The 21,943-nt window shown below is 52.3% G+C and overlaps 1 protein-coding gene across 1 annotated transcript in view; it reads left to right on the forward strand.

Moving 5' to 3' along the window:
* NLRC3 (NLR family CARD domain containing 3) overlaps positions 1-17,591 on the forward strand; it is a 72,319-nt gene extending 54,728 nt beyond the window's left edge. The window contains exons 12-19 of the mRNA XM_074964675.1: positions 3,244-3,327; positions 4,666-4,749; positions 10,643-10,726; positions 12,138-12,221; positions 13,533-13,616; positions 13,915-13,998; positions 15,484-15,567; positions 17,035-17,591. Coding sequence (XP_074820776.1) covers positions 3,244-3,327; positions 4,666-4,749; positions 10,643-10,726; positions 12,138-12,221; positions 13,533-13,616; positions 13,915-13,998; positions 15,484-15,567; positions 17,035-17,125 — 679 coding nt within the window. The 3' untranslated portion in view covers positions 17,126-17,591. The remainder of the gene's footprint in view (positions 1-3,243; positions 3,328-4,665; positions 4,750-10,642; positions 10,727-12,137; positions 12,222-13,532; positions 13,617-13,914; positions 13,999-15,483; positions 15,568-17,034) is intronic.
* Positions 17,592-21,943: the final 4,352 nt, after the last annotated feature.

The raw sequence follows: 21,943 nt of genomic DNA on the forward strand, positions 1-21,943 counted from the left end.
GGGCAACGGGTTTGCACCCAGCTAATTGGTCTGGATCCCAATTTGGTGGGTGTCACCTCTTCATACAGCTGAGCTTCTCTTCTAACTCGGTTCGTTTTTTGCCTTGAGAAATGGATCAGCTCAGCTGCGCCTTTTCTAATCCTGCTGCTAGCAGCGAAACCATTGCAAGCCAAAGAAGGTGAATGGCGGGGGGGGGGGGTCTCCGTGGCCTAGGGTTACCATATTTCAGGTTCCCAAAAAGAGGACACTGCCGGGTGTGGGGGAGAGCTGGAGGGGCTGTGTGGGGGGTATTTGGGGGGTGCCAGAGTGGGGTCTGTGTGTGTGTGTGTACTGGGACAGGAGAGGGTATTTGGGGGGTGCTGGAGGGAGTATTTGGGGGGTGCCAGAGGGGTGTGTGTGTGTACTGGGATGGGAGGGGGTGCGGGGTGCTGGAAGAATGTGTTTTTGCATTGTGAGGAGGTACTTGGGGGGTGCTGGAGGGGTGTATGTCTATTGGGACAGGAGAAGGCATTTAGGGGGTGCTGGAGAGGGAGTATTTGGGGTTTTTTGGAGGGGGTACCTGTGGCCTCACTCTTGAGGTGGGGGGGCACTGTCACTCCCTGTCATGGTGGCAGGGTGGCTGGTGCAGACCCAGGACACAGCGCCAGCCTGTCCATCAGCGCCTCCCTGCGGGGTTCTCCCCCACCCCAGGGCTGGGATCTGGGGCCTGGGTGGGTGGGATCTGGCAGCTCCCGCTACAGGGAAGGGACCAATCAGCTGCAGTTGCAAGGAAGGGACCAATTGGACGTGTATCCAGCTCTTTCTGAGCTGCAACATCTGCTTGAAAACTCCCGGACGTTGCCTCTGATTTGAAAAATCCTTCTGGACAGAGGGTGGAGGATCAAAAGAGAGGCAATGTCCGGGGAAACCCGGTCGTACAGTAACCCTCCCTTGGCCAATACACTTAACATTTTTCAAAACACCCACGTGCAACTGAGGAGCTGGACAGCTCAGGGGACTGGGGATGATTTAGTAGCTTCCATCTGTAGGTCAGTTCCAGTCCAGCCCAGCCTGCTCCCTGATGGCGAGTCAGGGAAATACGTTTGCTGGGTCTTAGTCCGTTTCATTGGATGTTTGTCTAAGAGCTCTGCTCTAGGCATTATTTGGGGCCGTTCTCTGGCCTGCGTTACACAGGGGGTCGGACTAGCTGCTCACAATAGTCCCTGCTGGCCTTGGAGTCTATGAAGAGTAGACAGAAACCAGGGCCACTATTGGTGCTAATGAACCCCCTAGTTTCTGCAGGGCATGAACACTTGCAGGGGGTGGCTCAGAGGTGACGCACATTGGTAGCAGGGATAGGTGGGGCGCTTGCCCTGCTCCTGTTCTAGGGATAAATACAGGCTGTCAGTCCAATGCTAAACTCATTTACAAAAGAGAGAGAGAGAGAGAGAGAGAGAGAGATTTAACAAAATTAGGGTGGAAGTTTTTTCAGAATCTCCAACAAGGAGCACTGGACTGTGTTGCCAAACTCTGAAAGTTTGAAGTAAAACATCTGTGAGCACTGCAGGCAACAGGGGCAAATGTCCGAAGTGGAATTACATGTTTCTATTGTTACATTTAGAAAGTACAATGTGCCAGACTGAAACCTGGGATATTTATTTTCTGCTGCGATGTTATGTATAACTGATCACAATGCATTTCTCCCCTGTTTACAGAAACAAATGAAATAGGGTAAATCACAAAGGTGCTTTTTCTAAGGTAGATTGTCCTGCACAGATCAGACACCAATGGAGACACAAATCTTTAAAATTGTTCACTGATATTGCCATAAAAGGACAGTAAGGCCTGCAGGGGCTGCTTAATAACAGATGAAGACCCACTAAGCCTCTTCCAGTAGATTACAAATACCAGAAATGCTGCCGTTTTTCCCCTGGTGCATTGTTCCCAGGTCCGTTCCTAGCAGGCGTGGCTGATTGCTTCCACTGAATACAAAGGCCATTACCAGAGTTTTTTACAAAGCATTCCATTTTAAATTACAAGAATACAAACAAAATGAGAAGGAATGAAAAGTTCTAGCAGAAGTGAGCCAATGCTGAGAGCCTTTGCAGACTGCTCCTGATGGCTTTGGCACATGGGTGTTCTCCAGAATATTTCAGGCCACTTGGATCCCGCAACAGATGTGCTAAGCACCTTTATGGGGACTACTGTGGCTTTGAAAGGCAGAGCTCCACCGCAGCTTCCTGTCGAAGGATACTGCCCGAGCAGCAGTTGCTGGAGGGGTTTTGTCTGCAAGATCGGCAGAGATCCCAGAGCGGCACTGGGGAGCACACATTGGTGCATGTACCATGGCTCCTGTTTTGGAGATGGAGCGATTGTTACCCCTGGCCATGCCCCATCCCACTCAGCCACTTCCCCTTTACGGGGTACAGCACCTCTGAGCCTGCTTTCATTACTCTCCAGGGACTCTGCCCACTCCCTGCATCCTTCCCACCACCGCTTTGTAGCCCCGTGCAGATACAGGAAACATCTGGCCCTGTGCTGCGCAATCTCTGTGCCCAGCAGAAACCCTGAGGCAATGAGTATGGTGTATATTTGGGGGAGGTGGGGAAAAATGAAAATATCCTTCTGCTGAATAGCCCAGCCCAAACTCAGCTGCTCCTTTGCGGCTGCCCGCCTAGAGGATAAATCAATGGCACTGGAGTAACGCGCTCTGTCCCTGCTGGGGGCAGGGACTCTGTGAGTCATTCCCAAAGTGAGATGGAAATTCTAACCCCCTCTGACTTGGGGAGCGGGCAATAACCGGGGGGGAGCAGCCGTGTGACCTGAGGAGGGCCACGGGAGCAGCGCAAGAGGAAAACCTGGGCTGGGCTAGATGTTCATCGCTGATCATTCCGATCTGTTTTTTTGATCCCTCCCCTAACAGGGATTTTTGCCAGCCTACAAAGAGCAGGGCCTGGCGTAGGGAGACTGTGTGTGGGGTGAAGAGAGAGCGAGGGGCATTGTTCAGCGCCTGAGACATGTGTGTGACTGCAGCAGCTGCTCATGCATCGAATGTTCACCTGCACGTGCCAGGCGGCCTCGCCCTCCCCTATCTGCCCCGGAGAGCCCTCGCCTAGAGGCTACCGCCCCCTGCTGGCCCAGTTGTTTTGTCTTGTTTGCCCTAAAAAACAAAGAGTGCCTGGAAGAGAATGAGAAATGTCCGGAGCTGTTCCCACTCCTTGCCCTGGAAGGAGGGAATCCCAGTGACCTCTTCTCTTTTCCTAGCCTTCGGGAGAATTCCATTGGCCAAGAGGGGGCGCCGGAGATAGCCAACGCTCTGCGCGCTAACCGCACGCTGAGGAACCTAGAGTAAGTCAGCCGGTTTTCGAAGTCCAAATCCTCTGCCCCAGCTTACGCTGTGTGCTCGGCAGCCGTACTGCCCTCAGGCAGGTGCAGAGGAGCCACTCTTGTGCGGGAGGACAGGTTGGTATGCGGCTGTGGAATACCCGTGGCCAAGGGTGTGTCCTTGGGGCAATGGGGAACACTCAGGCTGGGGATCAGGTGAGTCTGGCCAAGGAGAAGGCATGACAAGGAGCAGCGCTGTGATGGCTCATCAGGGGTGGGGTGGATTGGCCCTTTCTAGGTCCAATCTCTGGAGCCATATCATCACTTCTGTTGTTTTCCCTTTGAGAGAAGGGATTTGCCCCAAACCAGCATCCTCCCGCCTCCCTCCAGCTCTGCAGACGTTCCTCCATCTGCATGCTGCATGGCTGCATGTCCGCTGCTTTTGGGGGGCTGTACTTGGGTGGGGAGGAGTCAGGGCAAGACAGCTGCTCTCCACAGCACCATCCCCCCTCCAGGGCCAGCATCAGCTTCTGCAGACTCCAGGTCTGCCCTGGCAGGTCCTCCTGGAGGGTTTGTTTGGGCCCAAACACAGGTGAGCAGGCCATGAGGGGCAGGAGGCTGGGGAGCACGGGGGAGGGTGGGGGTTTTCCAGTGGCAATCCCCACTCACACGATACTCCAGGAGCTCTGTTAGTTTAAGCTCCTGGGGTTTCTCACTAAGCATGATCTGGCCTGATGAGCCTGTGGTTCAAGTATGGAAGCAGACCGAAAGAACTTGTGCTTGGCTTAACCATTTTGTAACTTGGAGTTCTGTGGAAAGCAGAATGTAGAATACCCAGAGTGGACCTGACTGATCCCTCCGGAGTACTTTGCCTCGGCAGATAAGACAGCGATTCATCTAGTGAAGTTACCAGTGGGTGCTTGAGAAGAAGACATAAGCCAGTGTGAAATATCCTGCCACTGGGGGTGGGGGAAGAAGGGGTAGCGTCTTCCTTACTCCAGCTAATGATTAGCAGATGCCCTGAATTATGAGGATGGAGCAAGCCCTTGCAATATTATCCTGACTAGTACCAGTGCAGACACTCTTCTTGTTCCTAAAAATGTTTAGTTCCATTTTGAAACCTTGAAGCTATTTGCCTCCATGTCCTGCAGCAGTGAGTTCCACAGATTAATCACCCATTGCAGTGTAAAAACCATGTGTATTTCCTTTTATCTGTTTCCCATTAATTGCCTTTTAATGTCATCCTACTGTCTCTTCCCTCCCCCGCCCCCTTTGCACTTGTCTCACTGCACTTCAACCCACCAGAGGCAGGTGTAATGCATCACACTGTGTTTAACTCATTTCTCTGTACTTTGCCTGTAGCCTAGCGGCGAATCTGTTGTATGATGAAGGTGTGAAGGCTATTGCACTGGCGATGAGAGAGAACCAGACGCTCATGTCCCTGCAGTGAGTTTCACCTTGGCCCTGATTTTTGGTTCCTTCTCTTTAGCGGCTCTGTCCCTGCAGTGAGTGAACAGCCCGCAACTATGGGCCTCAGTCCCTGTCAGCACAGCCCAGCTAAGTGGACGGGGGGGGGGGGGGGACCTCCATGCTCAATGGCATCGTCATGGGCAGCACTGTACAGGCTGCATCTGGCTGACTGGTTCAGATCCAGCCCAGGCCAGTAGAGACTGAAAGCTGTTACTTTATGATTTTGCCTTGTTGGTCCCAGGATATGAGAGAGTCAGGGTGGAGGAGGTCATATCTTTCATTGGACCAGTTTCTGTTGGTGAGAGCAACAAACCTTCAAGCTACACAGAACTCTTCTTCAGGGCTGGGAAAGGTACTCAGAGCCAAAAAGAAGGTGGAACAGATAGTTTAGCAAAAAGAGTTACCCTGTATTCTAAGAGACCATTCAGAAGCGAAGTGGCCCGTTAACACCGTTGCAATCATATGACAAAAACGGGGGGTTACTGGGTTACAGATTGTTGTAATGAACCATAAATCCATTAATGCTAGTCCTGGAACCCACAAGGGGGGAGGCACTTCTTGTTTTAGTCCTAAATGGAGCACGGGATCTGGTCCAAGAGGTGAATATAGCTGAGCTGTTCAGTAATAGCAACCGTAATGTAATTATATTTTACATTCTTGTAGGGGGGAAAACACCAAAGAAACCCTCCACAGTAGCATTTAACTTCAAAAAGGGAAATTACAAAAACAAGGGAGCTAATTAAATGGAAATGAAAAGGAACAGTCAAAAGAATGAAATGCCTACAAACTGCATGGAAACTTTTGAAAAACACCATAATGGAGGCTCAAACTAAACGTATACCCCAAATAAATAAATAAAAATAGGCCCAAAAATGCCCCCATAGCTGAACAACAGAGTAAGAGATGGTAACAGACAAAAAGACACCCTTTAAACATTGGAAGTAAAATCCTACTGGGGAAAATAGAAAGGAGAATAAACTCTGACAAGTCAAGTGTAAAAGCATAATTAGGCAGGCCAAAAAAGAGTTTGAACATCAGCTAGGAAAAGACACAAAAACTAATAGCAAAAAAATGGAGTGCATTATAAGTAGGAAGCCAAACAATCAGAGCGGCCCCTGGATGATCTAAGTGCGACTGGAGCACTTAAGGGAGATGAGGCCATTGCGGAGAAGCTAAATGAATTCTTTGCATCAGTCTTCACTGCAGAGGATGTGAGGGAGATTCCCACCATTCTTTTCAGGTGACAAATCTGAGGAACTGTCCCAGATTGAGGTGTCATTAGAGGAGGTTTCGGAACAAGTGGCTCAATTAAACTGTAATAAGTCTCCAGGACCAGATGGTATTACCCAAGAGTTCTGAAGGAACTCAGATATGAAATTGCAGAACTAACTGATATGTAACCTATCGCTTAAATCAGCCTCTGTACCAGGTGACTGGAGGATAGCTAAAGTGATGCCAATTTTTAAAAAAGGCTCCAGAGGCGATCCTGGCAATAAGCTGATAAACCTAACTTCATTTCCAGGCAAATTTGTTGGAAATATAGTAAAGAACAGAATGATCAGACACATAGATAAACACAATATATTGGGGAAGAGCAACATAGCTTTTGTAAATGGTGAGACATAATCTCCCATCTATTGGAATTATTTGAGAGTGTCAACAAGCATGTGGACAAGGGTGAGCCAATGGATATAGTGTACTTGGACTTTCAGAAAGCCTCTGACAAGGTCCCTTGTGGATCAGTAACTGGTTAAAAGATGAGAAACAAAGGGTAGGAATAAATTGGTGTTCAGGAACAGTCAACATGGATTCACCAAGGACAAGTCATGCCTGACCAACCTGATTGCCTTCTATGATGAGATAGCTGGCTCTGTGGATATGGGGAAAGCAGTGGATGTGATATTCCTTGACTTTACCAAAGCTTTTGATATGGTCTCCCACAGTATTCTTGCCAGCAAGTTAAAGAAGTATGGATTGGATGAATGGACTATAAGGTGGATAGAAAGCTGGCTAGATCGTCGGGCTCAACAGGTAGTGATCAACGGATTGATGTCAAGTTGGCAGCTGGTATCAAGCGGAGTGCCCCAGGGGTTGGTCCTGGGGCTGGTTTTGTTCAACATCTTCATTAATGATCTGGATGATGGGATGTATTGCACCCTCAGCAAGTTCACGGTTGACACTAAGTTGTAGGGGGAGAGGTAGATACGCTGGAGGGTAGGGATAAGATCCATAGTGACCTAGACAAATTGGAGGATTGGGCCAAAAGAAATCTGATGAGGTTCAACAAGACAAGTGCAGAGTCTTGCACTTAGAACGGAAGAATCCCATTCACTGCTACAGGCTGGGGACCGACTGGCTAAGTGGCAGTTCTACAGAGAAGGACCTGGGGATTATAGTGGACAAGAAGCTGGATATGAGTCAAAAATGTGCCCTTGTTGCCAAGAAGGCTAATGGCATATTGGGCTGTGTTTGTAGGAGCATTGCCAGCAGATCGAGGGAAGTGATTATTCCCTTCCATTAGGCATGGGTGAGGCCACATCTGGAGTATTGAATCCAGTTTTGGGGCCCCCCACTACAGAAAGGATGTGGACAAACTGGAGAGAGTCCAACAGAGGACAACAAAAATTATTAGGGGGCTGGGGCACTTGATTTATGAGGAGAGGCTGAGGGAACTGGGTTTATTTAGTCTGCAGAAGAGAAGAGTGAGGGGGGATTTGATAGCAGCCTTCAACTACCTGGAGGCGGGTTCCAAAGAGGATGGAGCTCGGCTGTTCTCAGTGCTGGCAGATGACAGAACAAGGAGTAATGGTCTCAAGTTGCAGTGGGGGAGGTCTAGGTTGGATATTAGGAAACACTATTTCACTAGGAGGGTGGTGAAGCACTGGAATGGGTTACCTAGGGAGGTGGTGGAATCTCCATCCTTAGAGGTTTTTAAAGCCTGGCTTGACAAAGCCCTGGCTGGGATGATTTAGTTGGTGTTGGTCCTGCTTTGAGCAGGGGGTTGGACTAGATGACCTCCTGAGGTCTCTTTCAACCCTAATCTTCTATGATTCTATGAAATTGGCAGTTTTCGCAGTGGAGAGAGATAAATAGTGGGGTCCCCCAAGGATCTCTACTGCAGCCAGTGCTGTTCAACATATTCATAAATGATCTGGAGAAAGGGGTAAACATTGAGGTGGCAACATTTGCAGATGATACAAAATTACTTAGGATAGGTAAGTCCGAAACAGACTGCGAAGAGTTACAAAGGGATCTCACAAAACTGGGTGACTGGGCAACAAAATGGCAGATGAAATTCAATGCTGATAAATGCAAAGTAATGCACATTGGACAACATAATCCCAACTGTACATACAAAATAATGGGGTCTAAATTAGCTGTTACCCCTCAAGAACAATCTTGGAGTCATTGTGGATAGTTCTCCAATGTGCAGTTCTCTCATTGTGCAGTCATTGTGGATAGTTCTCTCAATGTGCAGCAGAAGTCAAAAAAGCTAAAAGATTGTTAGGAACCATTAGGGAAGGGATAGCTAATAAGACAGTAAATATAATGCTACTATATAAATCCCTGGTATGCCCACACCTTGAATACTGCATGCAGTTCTGGTTGCCCTGTCTCAAAAACGATATATTAGAATTGTAAAAAGTACAGAGAAGATCAATAAAAATGATTAGGGGGATGGAACTGCTTCCATATGAGGAGAGGTTAAAAAGACTGGAACTGTTCAGTTTAGAAAAGAGATGACTACTGGGGAATATTCTAGAGGTCTATAAAATCATGACCAGGGTGGAGAAATTGAGTAAGGAAGTGTTATTTTACCCCTTCATATATCACAAAAACCAGGGGTCACCCAATGAAATGAATAGGCAATAGATTTTAAAAAAACCAAAGGAAGTTCTTCACATGATGCACAGTCAACCTATGGAACTCATCGCCAGGGGTTGTTGTGAAGGCCAAAAGTATAAATGGGTTCAAATAAAAATTAGATAAGCTCATGGAGGACAGGTCCATCAATGGTTATTAGCAAAGATGGTAAGGGATGCAACCCCATGCTCTGGCTGTCCCTAAGCCTCTAACCACCAGAAGCTGGGATTGGACAACAGGGGATGGATCACTCGATAATTGCTCTGTTCTCTTCATTCCCTCTGGAGCATCTGGCACTGGCCACTGTCAGAAGACAGGCTAGTGGGCTACATGGACCACTGGCCTGACCTAGTCTGGCCGTTCTTATGTTCAGATGCAAAACCTGCAGCCATATCTCCACTGCTGCCATGAGCAATACCCCCCACAACACACCTTTCAAGATCCATGGGTCCTACACATGCCTATCATAGCAAGTGGTGGACCTCATCCAGCGCACTGAATGCTGCAATAACAACTATGTGGGTGATACCAGACAATCATTCTGCTCTCAGATGAACTCACACAGAAAAACTATAAAGACAGAAACACTCCCTCACTTGTGGGCACACACTTTCCCACAAAATGATCACTCCATAGGTGACCTCTCAGGCCTCATCCTCAAAGGCAACCTGTACATCACCTTCAAAAGACAGGCCTGGGAGCTTATCATAACTTTGCTAGATATTTAAAAAATCATGGTCTTAATAAAGACACTGGATTTATGATTTATTACAATAAGGTGTAACCCAGTCACCCCCCCCCCCCCCTTTTTGTCCTGTGACCGCAGAGGTGTTAACGGGCTGGTTTGCCTTGAATGGTCTTTTGGAATAACTTACACTGAACAATCTGTTCCACCTTGTCTTTAGCTTTGACATGCTGGGCAGGTCTACACTTAAAACACTGCACCGGTGCCGCTCTAGCGCTTCGGTGAAGATGCTACTATGCCGACCGAAGAGCTTCTGCCGTTGGCATAGTTAATCCACCCTCCTGGGAGGTGGTCGCTAGGCTGACTGGAGAAGCTCTCCTGCCAGCTTAGTGCTGTCTGCACTAGGGATTAGGTTGATATAACTGCCTTGCTCAGGGATGTGGATATACAGGGGTGTGGATTTTTTACACCCCCGAGCAATGTAGTTATATCGATGTAAGTTTGTAGCGTACACCTGGCCTGTGATTAACTTTACCAGACCTGAAGAGGAGCTCTGTGGAGCTCAAAAGCTCGTCTATTTCACCAACAGAAAAGATATTAAAATATCCGTTAAAAGATATTACCTCCCCACCTGGCTACTGTATGATGACTTTTCAATATCCCGTGGGACGGCTGGTGGTGAATTGGAGTCGACATCCCAGACCCCTCCCACCGCTGGCAACCTTTGCAGATGCAAAAGGTTGAATGGGCCCTAGGCGCTGAACCCCTCTCTCGCCTGGAGCCTGTCCTCTCTCTCCAGCACTGTCAGGCTGGCAACTGTCACCAGCCCTTCAACCATGTCATTTTTTAAGGCTGAAGAGCCATACGCGCCCCGATTCCTCAGGCCCTTTTATTAATGTCTGATTAATCAAAGCTACTACGTCACCGATGGATTGTGCACAGTAGTGTGATGGATGGATTTGCATAGTGGTGTTTGGAAGCCTCGGATATGCAGGTTCACAGAATTATAAACTAGGTACGTGCCCCCCGGAGATCACAGCCTTTCACCTGCCGCCACGATGCTGCTACTTCTGCTCAGCAGCGCCCAAGGCTGATAAGTGACAGTTACGGGCAGGACGTGCAGAAGGCTGTTGTGTCCGGTACAAACCCAGGGGGGCTTTCATTGGGTGGGATGCAGCTACTCCACAACAGCCTGCGGAGAGCTATCCCCTCTTGCGGCTGGTCCCCCAGTGAGAAGGGGCCGTTCCCCTTGGCCGGGGGGCCTCTGCCCATTTGCAGAGCCCCGCCCCGCCCCCTTCACCGCCCACTCTCTTTGCACAGCCTGCAGTGGAACTTCATCCAGTGGAAGGCAGCCAGGGCGCTGGCCCAAGCACTACACTCCAACAGGAGCCTGACCAGCCTCGAGTAAGTGACGCCTGCAGCAGGCCTCCCTGCCTGGCCGCATCGCTGGCTCGGGGCGCGAGGGTGCTGGGGTGGGGGTGGTCACATACTTGTGGGGGGTTAGGATTTTGTGCTGGCGGAGCAGATCAGACCACCCCCCCCCAGCAATGCCAAAGCCCTGCGCTGTGGGGGCATCGCAGAGCCGTCTCAGGGAGCGGGTCCTGCTTGGCTCAGTGACTCTCTGGCAGGGGCTGCATGCGGCATGTACGGCTGGGCTGTGGATTGGGGGAGGACAGGAGGCCAAGCAGGAGCAGGGCAAGCAAGGGGGACCAGCCCTTTTGTGGGCTCAGCTGTCTGCTGAGAAAGATTCTCTGGGGGCTCTTGCGCCTTAGCTCCCCCGGCAAAGGGGGTTCTGTTCAGGACATGCACCCATTTCGCTGTGTCTAGTCACTTACCTCTGACCAGCCAGGGCCAGCAGGGGGCCCCGGCAAGCACACCCTAGACTAGTGGTTCCCCAGCTCGCTTGTTCTGCAGGTCCCTCCAGGGACCCACTCCGTCCCTCAGCCAGCTCCTCTCAACCCTGGGTCTGCCCTGCTGGGGCATCACCCACCCCCGCACAATAAACCGCTCGTGACCCACGCAGTCAGGGTCCTGCAGCATCCCCCTTTGTGGCCACTCGGCCTGCTCGGTGTTCTGGCTGGGGGGGCTGCCGCCATCCCATGGGTGATGGAGGAGAGGGTCGTAATGCCACAACGTTGCATCGGGGAGGGGGGGATACTTGCATATACTGACAGAGTCCCTAATATTTGGACAGCAGGTCACCCTGTATTGGGTATTTTTGTTGCCTTATATCTCACTGCCTGGCACCCTCTGAATTTCACCCTATTGAGAGAGACCTGTTCACTGCCCCTCTGGGCTCCATCGTCTCCACCTCCAGGGCCAGAAGGGATGGGATCCGATCACCTAGGCCGACCTCCTGTATCCCACAGGCCAGAGACCTGCCCCACAATAATTGCCAGAGCAAAGCTTTTAGCAAGACATGCAATCTTGATATAAAAATGGCTTTGTGATGGAGAATCCACCACAACCCTTGGGCAGTTGGCCCAGTGGCTAGTTAACCACACTGTTAAAAATGTACACCTTATTTCCAAGTGGCTGGACCTCGTCACTGGGCAGTTTCACGGGCTAACAGCACACCCCCATCTCGTCATGGGGCAGTGGTCTGCGTGTGTCGTCTGGAAGCCGCAGCAGTTTGGGGCATACCACTCAGGGGAGCCAGCTTCCCACTCAGGGAGCCAACTTGTGTCCCGACCCTGTCAGGAGCCATTAACCCTCCTCCCAGAACCTCTGTTGCCTGCGTGACCCATTTCCCCATGTATGTGCTCTAGGGGACAAGGGCCATATATGCCGTCACGTGGCACATGCTGTGTTTCAGTTTGCAGGAGAACGCTATTGGCGATGAAGGCATGATCGCCCTTGCTGCTGCTCTGAAGGTGAACACCACTCTCACCACCCTCTGGTAAGTGTCCACGTGGTGCCGGGGGGGGGGGGGGGGCGCGGGGAAAGGGGAGGAATATGCCCTGTATGTGAAATGTGTAGTGGTGCGCAGAGCAGGGGCACTCAGCCTGCTGGCCCCATCTGGACCGAGATCCTCCAGGCAAACAAAACCTGCTGCTCCCCAGCTCCTCATAGTCCTCCAATCGCTGGACTTCTGGAGAGTTTGGTAGCTAGATAGTTGCACCTGTCCCGCTAGGCAAGCGCTCCCAGTCAGACTAGTGAATGCGGGCTCCCTAAAATGGGGGGGCCCCACTGGTGACTGAACTGTGTCCCCACCCCTGTGCCACCCCTTCTCCCTGAGCCCCCACGCGCCCCTTCATCCCAAGACCCCACCCTCTGCTCACTCCTCTCTGTCCCCTTCCTCACATCGCTCGTCCTTGCGGCCTGTAAAAAGTGATGGGGCCATGCCCCCTGGTCACAATGCTGTATGGGGGTGCATGGCTGCCAGGTCGTAGAGTGACATTAGATCCTGCTCATTAGAATGGCAGTAATGAGTGTGCCAGAGTGAGATGGGAGGTGTGTTTGTGAGCGGGGAAGGGAAGGGTGACCACGGGACGGCAAAGGCGAGCTATTGCCTGGGGGTGAATGGTTAAGCCATGTCTCCTGGGGGCTGAGCCCATTGGAAATCTGGGGAGATGTCTCCCTCTTCCATTGCCGTTGGGTTGTCACAGGCAGAGAGATGGCCGGGATTTAGCTGGGCCTGCTCCAGTTGATGTGCCAGAGCTAATAAAGTTGGCCTCAGTGTCCTACAGGAGGTGGGGCTCCCGCAGGCTGCTAATTCATTGGACAGAGAAGTCCTTAGCTGTTAGGGGATGGCTATAGATACCTGCCGCACTGTACTTCAGCACCATGTCCTGCAGAGAGCCAGCCACCCACCCGGCAGCAGGGAGTCAGCCCTGCTTTGTAGTCAATTAGCTCACAGAGACTGTTGTGTCTGTCTGTGCTGGACTCCAGACAGAGTTTCCTCTTCGTTTATTGGTGAGTTACTCGGTGGGGCGAGTGTTTTAATAGAGAATGCGCTGCCGTCTGCCCGGCTCATCAGTACATCCTCGGCTGGATCAATGCCCTTATGGCAGGCCCGTCTCCTCGGGCTGCCACACTCCTCCGCAGGATCAACGTGCTAGGAGAACGGCGTGGGCTTGTGAAGCTGGCCCCCACAGCCTGGGTTTCTTGGGTCCGGTTTCCCAGCTCAGTGTAATGCGTGTCTGTCGGGCGCAGGCCGGCTGGGATAGCTTGCCATGAATTGCACTGAACGTTCCTTGTTCTCTTGCAGCCTCCAGGTGGCTTCGATCGGGGTGAGCGGGGCCAAAGCCCTGGCGGAGGCCCTAGTTGTTAACAGAACCCTCACAACTCTGGAGTAAGTGTTCCCCAGCTGCGCTCCTTCTCCAAGCAGTCCCTGCGACTTACCTCCCCTCGGGCCCCTCCGGGAGACAAATCCATCAGCTCTGTAGCATGTCCGTCTCCAACAGCTCATTAGGCCGGAAATCCTTTGGGAGCCCTCAGTTGCAGCATGTCTTAAGTCCCAGGCCAACTGGCGTGTGCTCTGTCTCCCCCACTGTCCCTCAACCTGCCTTCCGTGGTTGTATGGAATCCCTGTATTAGCTTTCGGCGCTCTTTGTCCTAATCGCCCTTTTGTATTTCCTGCTTCCCTGCAGCTTGAGAGGAAACTCCATCGGTGTGTCTGGAGCCAAAGCTATGGCCAACGCGCTGAAGGTCAACCGCAGTCTCCGCGTTCTGAAGTAAGTAGCTGCCATGCTGGGGCAAATGCTAAAAAAATAAATTGCATTCGCAAAGCTACAGTAAAAGGCTGGAAAGGTGTCAAAGTCCAGCACTCAAAAGTTAGAAAGTGCCCGAATGAAGGTTCCCCGTGCAATCTTAATTTGGCTCCCTTGTGCGCATGCATCATGATACAGGCTTTAATTACCTGATCACATACTATTTCCTCCCCCCCCGCCACTGGACCCCTGTCTCTTTCAGTGCACAGGAACTAATCCCCTCAATCTGTCTTGGAAATGGCTGAACTGCGTTTGCTGAAATGTTCCAGACAAATTCAGCCTGAGGCAGATGCCCAGCATGGGAAATTTCAATCCAAATGGTCAAAGTTATAATTGAAAATGGAGTCTTATAATGGAAAGTGTCAGGCAACCTTATCTAGAGGCGTCGCCACCAGCACTGTCTACAACGAGTCACCAAAATGCTTCCAAACTGTCATGTATCTTTTCTGTATCTAAACAGCAGCTTTGGCTCTAACTGGCTTCCTTTGATCTGACTGCTAGTGATAGATGGTTCCATCACACTTCATCATCAAAGGAGCAGCTGTGATGTCACAATCCTCTATTGTTACTAACCCTCTATTGTGACATGGACGGAATCAGGCAGGGAGAAGAGGAGGAAGAAATCCAAGTCAATACACAGATCCCAGTATGGATAAAAATAGAGGGTTTAACCGATAAAATAAATCAGACTTCCTTATTTTTTTAATTAAATACAGGTTTATTTTTAACAATAAGCCTATTTAAAATTAAATTAAGGCCTAAACTTACTCTATTCTGTTAAAATCACTTTAAATTAAATAAAAAATATATTAAGCAGTATATATTTGCTGCCGAAGTCTTTAAGAAAGCCAAGTCACTGGAAGATAGCGGCTAAGCAGCTGAAACCGGAGGTTGACAGCAGTCGCCCTTTTTTTCGGTGCAGAGAGAACATTTTCTTCATTTCAGTTTAGTCAACTAGTTCTGTTCAATGACTAGTTCATTCTAGGTTAAGAAACTGATTGGAAGTTAGAACAGCGGGAAAGCTTGTTTTCTTTTTCCAATCTATGAATAAAAATGAGGAGCTCTACTAGTTCTAAAATCTTGCAGGACTAACCGGAAACAATCGGTTCAGTTCACTAACTACAGATAATAGTTCAGATGTTTAATAAAACAATTTGTTTTAGTTGCAAAACAGTGATAATTTTTATCTTATGTATCTAGCACATTAAAATAGCTGTAATGGTACCAACCAATGAGACTCAAACTTTCTTTAGGAAAATAACTAAAAAGTGCAAATGCAAAACAAGATTAAAATCGAGGATGTAAATCAAGGTTTCCTGCTTTCTGACTGAAATCCATGAATACAACTGGTGTTTTAAATTGCTTGGATTTAAATCAGTCCACCCTGACAGTACTGCCCGATGCTTTCTCCGGGCCTCACCTCTTGATGAGTCTTTGTCTTCCCTTTAGCCTCCAGGAGAACTCCTTAGGCATGGATGGAGCTATCTGCATCGCCACAGCTCTGACCGGAAACCACGGCCTCACCTATGTCAAGTGAGTGGCAGCTGAGTGCCCAGCTGCATGCGGGCGTGGTTGGCAGATGGACAGAGACGAGGGAAAGAGTGTGAACTCACCTGCCTCTGGGACCATGGCGGCTGTGCTGTAGTGTCCCTCTGTGGGTAGCATAAAGTGTCACTTGTGAGACCCACTCCTCCACCCCATACCTGGCCCAGGCTGCCGCCTCACAATGGAATGCCCAAACGCCACAGGCGGTGTGAAGCCCTGCCTCCAAGTCCCTGCCAAACACCACTGGGGGGGCTAATGGGGTCACCAAGGTGTGGAACCCTCCTGAAAGCCAAACCTTCCCCAGGACCCCCACAGGGCTGTGCTGTGCCAACCCCTGGGTCCCTCCAGCTCCCTCGTGGCCTGGGCTGGCCTCACCGGCTGCTCCTTGGCAGTGTTCCCAACAATGCCCAGGCAGATGCTGGGCCACGGACTCCAGCCTCCCAGCTGTTGGATGGGCTCAGTGCCCAGAGCTGCCTTGGAATTGGGGGCAAGCTCCCCACGCCAACAGGAGCTTGCGCCAGGCCCCTGGCATCAGTACAGGGCCTCTAGGGACAAGGAAGGGGGCTTGGCTTGAAAGTTCATGCAGCATGTGTGGGCTGAATGTCGTTTCCAGCCCGAGGCCGGGGGGGGGAGGGATTTTCCTTGGGTGGGCTGACTTGGGGGGCTGGAGGTGGGGGTGGAGGGTGAGGCACAGGAGGCTGAGGGTAGCAGAAGTGGGGGGCAGCGCTTTTCCTTCCCCGACCGTCCCTTGCTCTCGCTGGGCCCTTGTGCCTGCAGGACTGGACGACCTCTCCTGCCCTGTGGGAGCCCCAGCCATAGGCCCTTCACCTGCTGTTATGCCAGACACTCCTGCTTTTCCAAGCTGTCCCCCATCTGGTCCTGAGCCAAAGTCGGACGTGGTTTGGGCTGGTATCAAACGGGACGCCATTTTGAAGAGGGTGCTGCTCTGCCTCTGTGTGGCATGAGCTTGCACACACCATGTATGCGAGGTCACACCAGCGGGGACGGGTCTCCCAGCCCCCTGGGGCACATCTACACTGCACACTGAGCCCAGGTTCTGACTCAGGTTTAAGCCCAAGCACCTTCCATCCCCACACAGATCAGTCTGACTCAGGTCTGAAAGAGCTCAGGATTCGGCGCCTAGGACCCTGTGCGGGGACGGGGGGTGAGCCCGATCAGTTTTCAGTGTGCACTCAGCTGAACCCGCAGACCCGAGCCAGGGGGTCTGCACGGTGGCCGTGGAGCATGACTGTGAGACCTTGCTCCAGCAACTGTCAGCCCAGGTTTACAATGCAGTGTGGGCATGGGGACACCGAGTCCCACAGACAGGGGCTTAGTGTGCTGTGTGGCTGTACCCCTGCCAGCTGGGCAGTCCTGCTCTGGGGTCAGACCGTGCTGGGAACTAGTGCGGCTGTGCGCTCGCTGAGGTCATGCCTGTCCCTTGTCCTCTCCCAGTCTGCAGGGGAATCGCATCGGCCAGTCTGGCGCCAAGGTGATTGCTGACGCCATCAGAACAAACTCTCCGCGCTGCATCGTCGAGATGTGAGGGGCGGCTGCACCGGGAACGGCCAGCGCGAGTCCGCAACGGGCAGGGGATGGTGCAGAGACTCACTTTAATGATAGTGCCGGGTCAGCTCAGCTGGCGGGTTCCCCGCAGCAGAGCGCGGCAGCGCAGGGAGCCACTTTCCCAGCTTGACCCACACGGCCAATCGAGGCCTGCTGGGCCTGGAATGCCCCCGCGGACTCTGACTGGCTCAGAGCGCTGCGTGGGGTGATGGAAGTGCTTGCTCCAGCTATGCTGAGGCCTAGGGGCACCAACGAAAGCTGCCGCCGGGGCGGCTCCTGCAGGTGCAGAAGGACGTGTCTCTCTTAGCAGCACGGGTGAATGAGGGCGCCGTTGTTCCAACGGCCGCCGGGCCTAAGGAATGAGCTTGCTGCAGCCGAGACCATTAAAAGGCAGGCAGGACGGGTGCGGTGGGAACGTGGATGGAAGAGGGCGGGAGGGACGCAGTGCCAGCAATTTAGTTCCACCTCACTTATCCCTGTAACCGAGAAACCCTCCTGCCCTGCTACTGCCGAGCTGGTCCTGGGATCTCCATGGCACAGTGGTGTTGGTGTGTCAACTGGCAGGACTTACCTCAATGGTTTAGTAGGTGCAGAGCTTGCCAGGAGCCCTCCTTTCTACCCGTCATGTGAGGCCAGAGTACTGTGCACAAATACAATGCCTTTAAAACTGTCCCTCCAGGACAGAATGTCTCCACCTCACAGCCTGGTGTGTGTAGGGCCTGGTGCTGTGTGTACCTAGATGTGTGAGCATGAGGCACTCAATGTACAGGTACACCCAGAGCTTCCACCACGGAGAGACCCCCGCAGAGCCAGATGGTGGGAATTATTTATACAGTTATGACTGGACTGCATGGAAACTTGCCAGGCAGCTGCTTACCCCCGTCATTATTGCCCAGCCCTGCAGGCTGTATGGCTATTTAATCCCATTGGGGTTGTACATGGCAGGGCCATGCAAATCTCTGCTCCCGAGGTTCACCACATTTCCTGGAGTAAGCTCCATGATGGTCGGTGTGTCCTGCTTTAGTGGATCTCTAACAGGAAACCTCTTGCTTCCATCAGCTCATGTGGAGCTTTGGCTTGTGAGTACCTCCAGGCCTGCAGAATGAATAAACCACCGTGCTCATGCGGCATCTAACAGCGAGCGACTTGGGGCTCGGCGGGAGACGGACCATTCAGTGTCTATGCCCCTGCAAAGCGAGAGGTTTAATGGTCTAGCATGAGCCCACAGAGGGGGCTGCAGCCGTCCAGCAAGCAAGTGGGAAAAGAGGAGAGGAGAAGAGCTGAAGGAGGGGAAGGTGACTGCAGGGTGGTTGGGAAATGAAGTGCATGGAAAGTGGATGGTTCCTGCCCAGTTCAGTTTATTTCCAGCAGGCATCTGCTTCCAGGAGCTCCTAGTCACAAAGTTTTGCCACATGAAACAAAATCTTTAATCCAAACTGACCCCATGTTCTGTGCCCTTCTGAAGGCGATCTTGCTTGGCTGGTCTGCTGCTGACATGCTGTGACCCTAGGCCAGCCATGGCACCTCTGGGGCTCAGCTTCCCCCTCTGCAGAATGGGCCCAGTGAGAACAACCCAGCGCGTGGCCAGCTGGCAGGGCTGAGCCTGTAAGGCCTGGCTAAAGGGGACAGACTTATAAAGGTATTTATTGATTTCAGTGGCCGTTAGGTGCCTAAATATCACTGAGTGGCTGGGTCTAGGTATCTGCCCAGGGTTCCTAGGCTCTTGTTTGTGCCTGTTGCTGTGGTGAAGCAATGCAGTGAGCCCTCTGGAAGGGGCGATGCCTGTAGCAGGGCTAAGAGCCAGGCTGCAGGGCCTTCCACCACAGCTGCCTGTGCTCTTGCTCCGACTAGGGCATGAGCGGCACGCCTGCCAGCCATGCAGCAGCGAGATTCTAACAAGGAGCGTGACCGGTGGGATGAGGTGCCAAGCTCTGGAATAAACGGATTCCTAACCGAAGCAATGACGTGAGCTTTCTTACCCGCCCTCCTGCGCCTGCTGTTTGGGCATTTCAAGGGGGGACGGATTGTAGGTTCCATCCTCTCTAGTGTGTCGGACGCCGTGTCCCGCCTTGCTAGGAGCGGGGCAGCACTCCCCTGCTGTGCATAGCGTGTGCTACGAGGTGGAGCCACCCTCTGCATCAGTGCAAAGGCTCCACAGCCATAAGGAGCAGGGTGTGTGGGAGCCCTGGGGCAGCGCTGAGCTGCGGGGCAGCACTCCAGCCATGCCAGAACCTGGCCTGGAGCTGTCACACGCTGTTTGACGCTGCTGCTGGCTCTTTGAGCCCACAACATTTAACCCATTCGGACCAGTAGCAGTCTGGCCTTTTGTGCACTGGGGGCCCCTGGTCATGCAGCCTCATTGGCTCCAGGCGAGGTATGGAGGGATTAAAAAATGGAGAGGTAAATTAGCAGCTGGGGCTAATACTGCCCTGCCCAAGGCCTTGAACATGGGTGGATCCACATTTCTGTCCCTGTCCCCACCCAGGTCAGAGGTCAGCTTCTCTTGGAGGCATGTCAGTGACTGGCCCAAGCGAGAGCCAGTTGGAAAGAAAAGCTGCTAGTAGAAATGGACTGAAAAGCAGCAGGAAAATGCTGAATCTAACAATAACTGTGCCCAGGCGGCCCGAGCTTGCCACGGGTTCGTTTCTAAACGCTTACATCCAGGTTCCCTTCAGGGAGTGCCTGGGGGAACGATGCAGCTAAGCCCAGCATGGTGCCACCTTATGAAAAGGCCCATGGACTTGCCAAACCTCCCTAGTTACCCCTGCCCCCCGCCAACTAATGGAAAGTGCAGAACCTGCTAAGACCACAAGGCTACCGGCTGGGGCTTCTAGCCAGAGGCCGGAGCCTCAAAGGTATTTAGGCCCCTAACACTTTTGAGGGTCTGGGCCAGAGAGCCTGAGCCTCCCTCCACAGGCAGATGGCGCTCGATGCAGTTTGGCAGCTGGGAACTAAGAGCTGTAGACTGGGTCACCCAGCCCTGGAATTTCCCAGTAAAACAAACTGGAGCGGAACACTTTTTTTCCCCTGCGAATACGCTGTCTCAGCTTCCCCAGCTAGGGGAACCTTCTTCCAAAAGGGCAGGGCAGGACAGCAAGGCTCTCCCCAAATCATCGGCTGTTTGTCATGCTGGCCCCAGGATATTATACTCCTGGGGGAATTCTGAGCCACTGCACCTGCACAGAACATATGGCCCCTGCAGATTTCTTTGCTTCCCTGCAGAAAAATGACTTTCTGACGGGGAAGCAAAGGAAAGCCACAAGAGCGGTCATGCAACCCTCCCCAAGCAGGATGTTTCGGGTGCCCAGGGCAGCCAGGAGAGAGGTAAATCACTGTGGGGCATGGGGCAGGACCGGGGAAGACCCATCTGGTCGCTCCTTCCTTACGCTGGGCTCAGCTGCTGGTTACAGCTGGGCTGGGGTGGATGGGTCTTCCTCTTCCCCTAAATGGCATCCAGGGCCATGTCAGACTCACTCCCAGATTTCTCCCCTGGCTGTAGGAAGCTCTGCAAACTCCCCACCCCCCTGCGCTTCCTGCACCCATCGCTCCTCAGCTGCAGGGTGAGGGATCTTTGTACAGGGAGATGCTCCCCCACCTGCCCAACCCCCGTGCATCCAGACCGCCTCCTACCCAAACCCTTCCACTGAGCCTCACCCCCCCCGCACCCAACCCCCTAAACCCCACTCCCTCTGCACCTTGACCACCCCGATGAGCCCCCCCCACCCCGAGCCCCCAACCAGCTGCACCTGGAGCCCCACCCAACTGAGCCCTACTCCCCCAACACCTGGACACCCAGACCCCCTTCCCCCTGCTGAGCCCCAACCATTTTCACTTAGACCCCCCGCCTCGCAGAGTCCCATTACTGTTGTATCCAGAACCCCGCAACAAGCCCCTGTGCAGCCAGATCCCTCCTGCATCTGGATTCCCCCACTAAGCCACCACTCCAGAATCTTTTCAACCCACACCTGGATCCCCCCACATTAAGCCCCTCCACATTTGGATCCTGCCTTGCTGAGCATTCCTGCCCACACCTTGTGCACCTGGCACGGAGGGGCAGGGCACTGGGGTGTCTCTGGGGCAGTTCTTGCCCTGTGCCAGGGTTGGGTGCAACCTCACTGCTGAGTCTGTTTCCCGGGGGGCGGGGGAGCTGCAGAGTGATCTCCCATCTCTATGCAGCCAGTGGCCTGTGCTCCCCAATGCTATGCTGGAGCCTACACATTTATTTGACAAATAAAATTTGCAAAATTTTAAAACACTGTGCTCAGACTTTTTAATTTTTTGATGCAGAATTTTTAATTTTTTGGTGCAGAATGCCCTCAGGAATATATGATATTACCATGATAAGGTGGGTGAGGTAATAGCTTGTATTGGCCCAACTTTAGTCGGTGAGAGAGCCAAGCTTTTGAGCGTACACAGAGCTCTGCTTCAGGTCCTGGGAATGGCTCGTACCTCACCCACCTGGTTTCACTGAATCAGCTGTGCAGGTGTTTTTTGGCTGCAGTGTGCAGCACTGGGGCCTGGGCCAGTCAGTCCATGCTGAGTGACATGCTGTTCAGGGCACCTTGCTCTCTGCATAAGCCTGAGCCAAAGCTAGGAATGAACATGGAGACAAAAATGCTTCATTTAAAGCAGTAGGCCACTGTGAATTCAGTTCCACTGGCGTAAACACAGCGTCAATGCAGTCAGCTAGGCTTTATATGGGTGCCAGCGCTAAGCTGAGATCAGAGGCTGGCCCGCAGTGTTCCCAGGGGCTATACAACAGTTCAGCTCCAGGAGGAACTTTTCTCTTTCTGTCTTA

Source organism: Natator depressus, chromosome 10, assembly GCF_965152275.1.
Source record: "Natator depressus isolate rNatDep1 chromosome 10, rNatDep2.hap1, whole genome shotgun sequence".
NCBI lineage: Eukaryota > Metazoa > Chordata > Testudines > Cheloniidae > Natator > Natator depressus.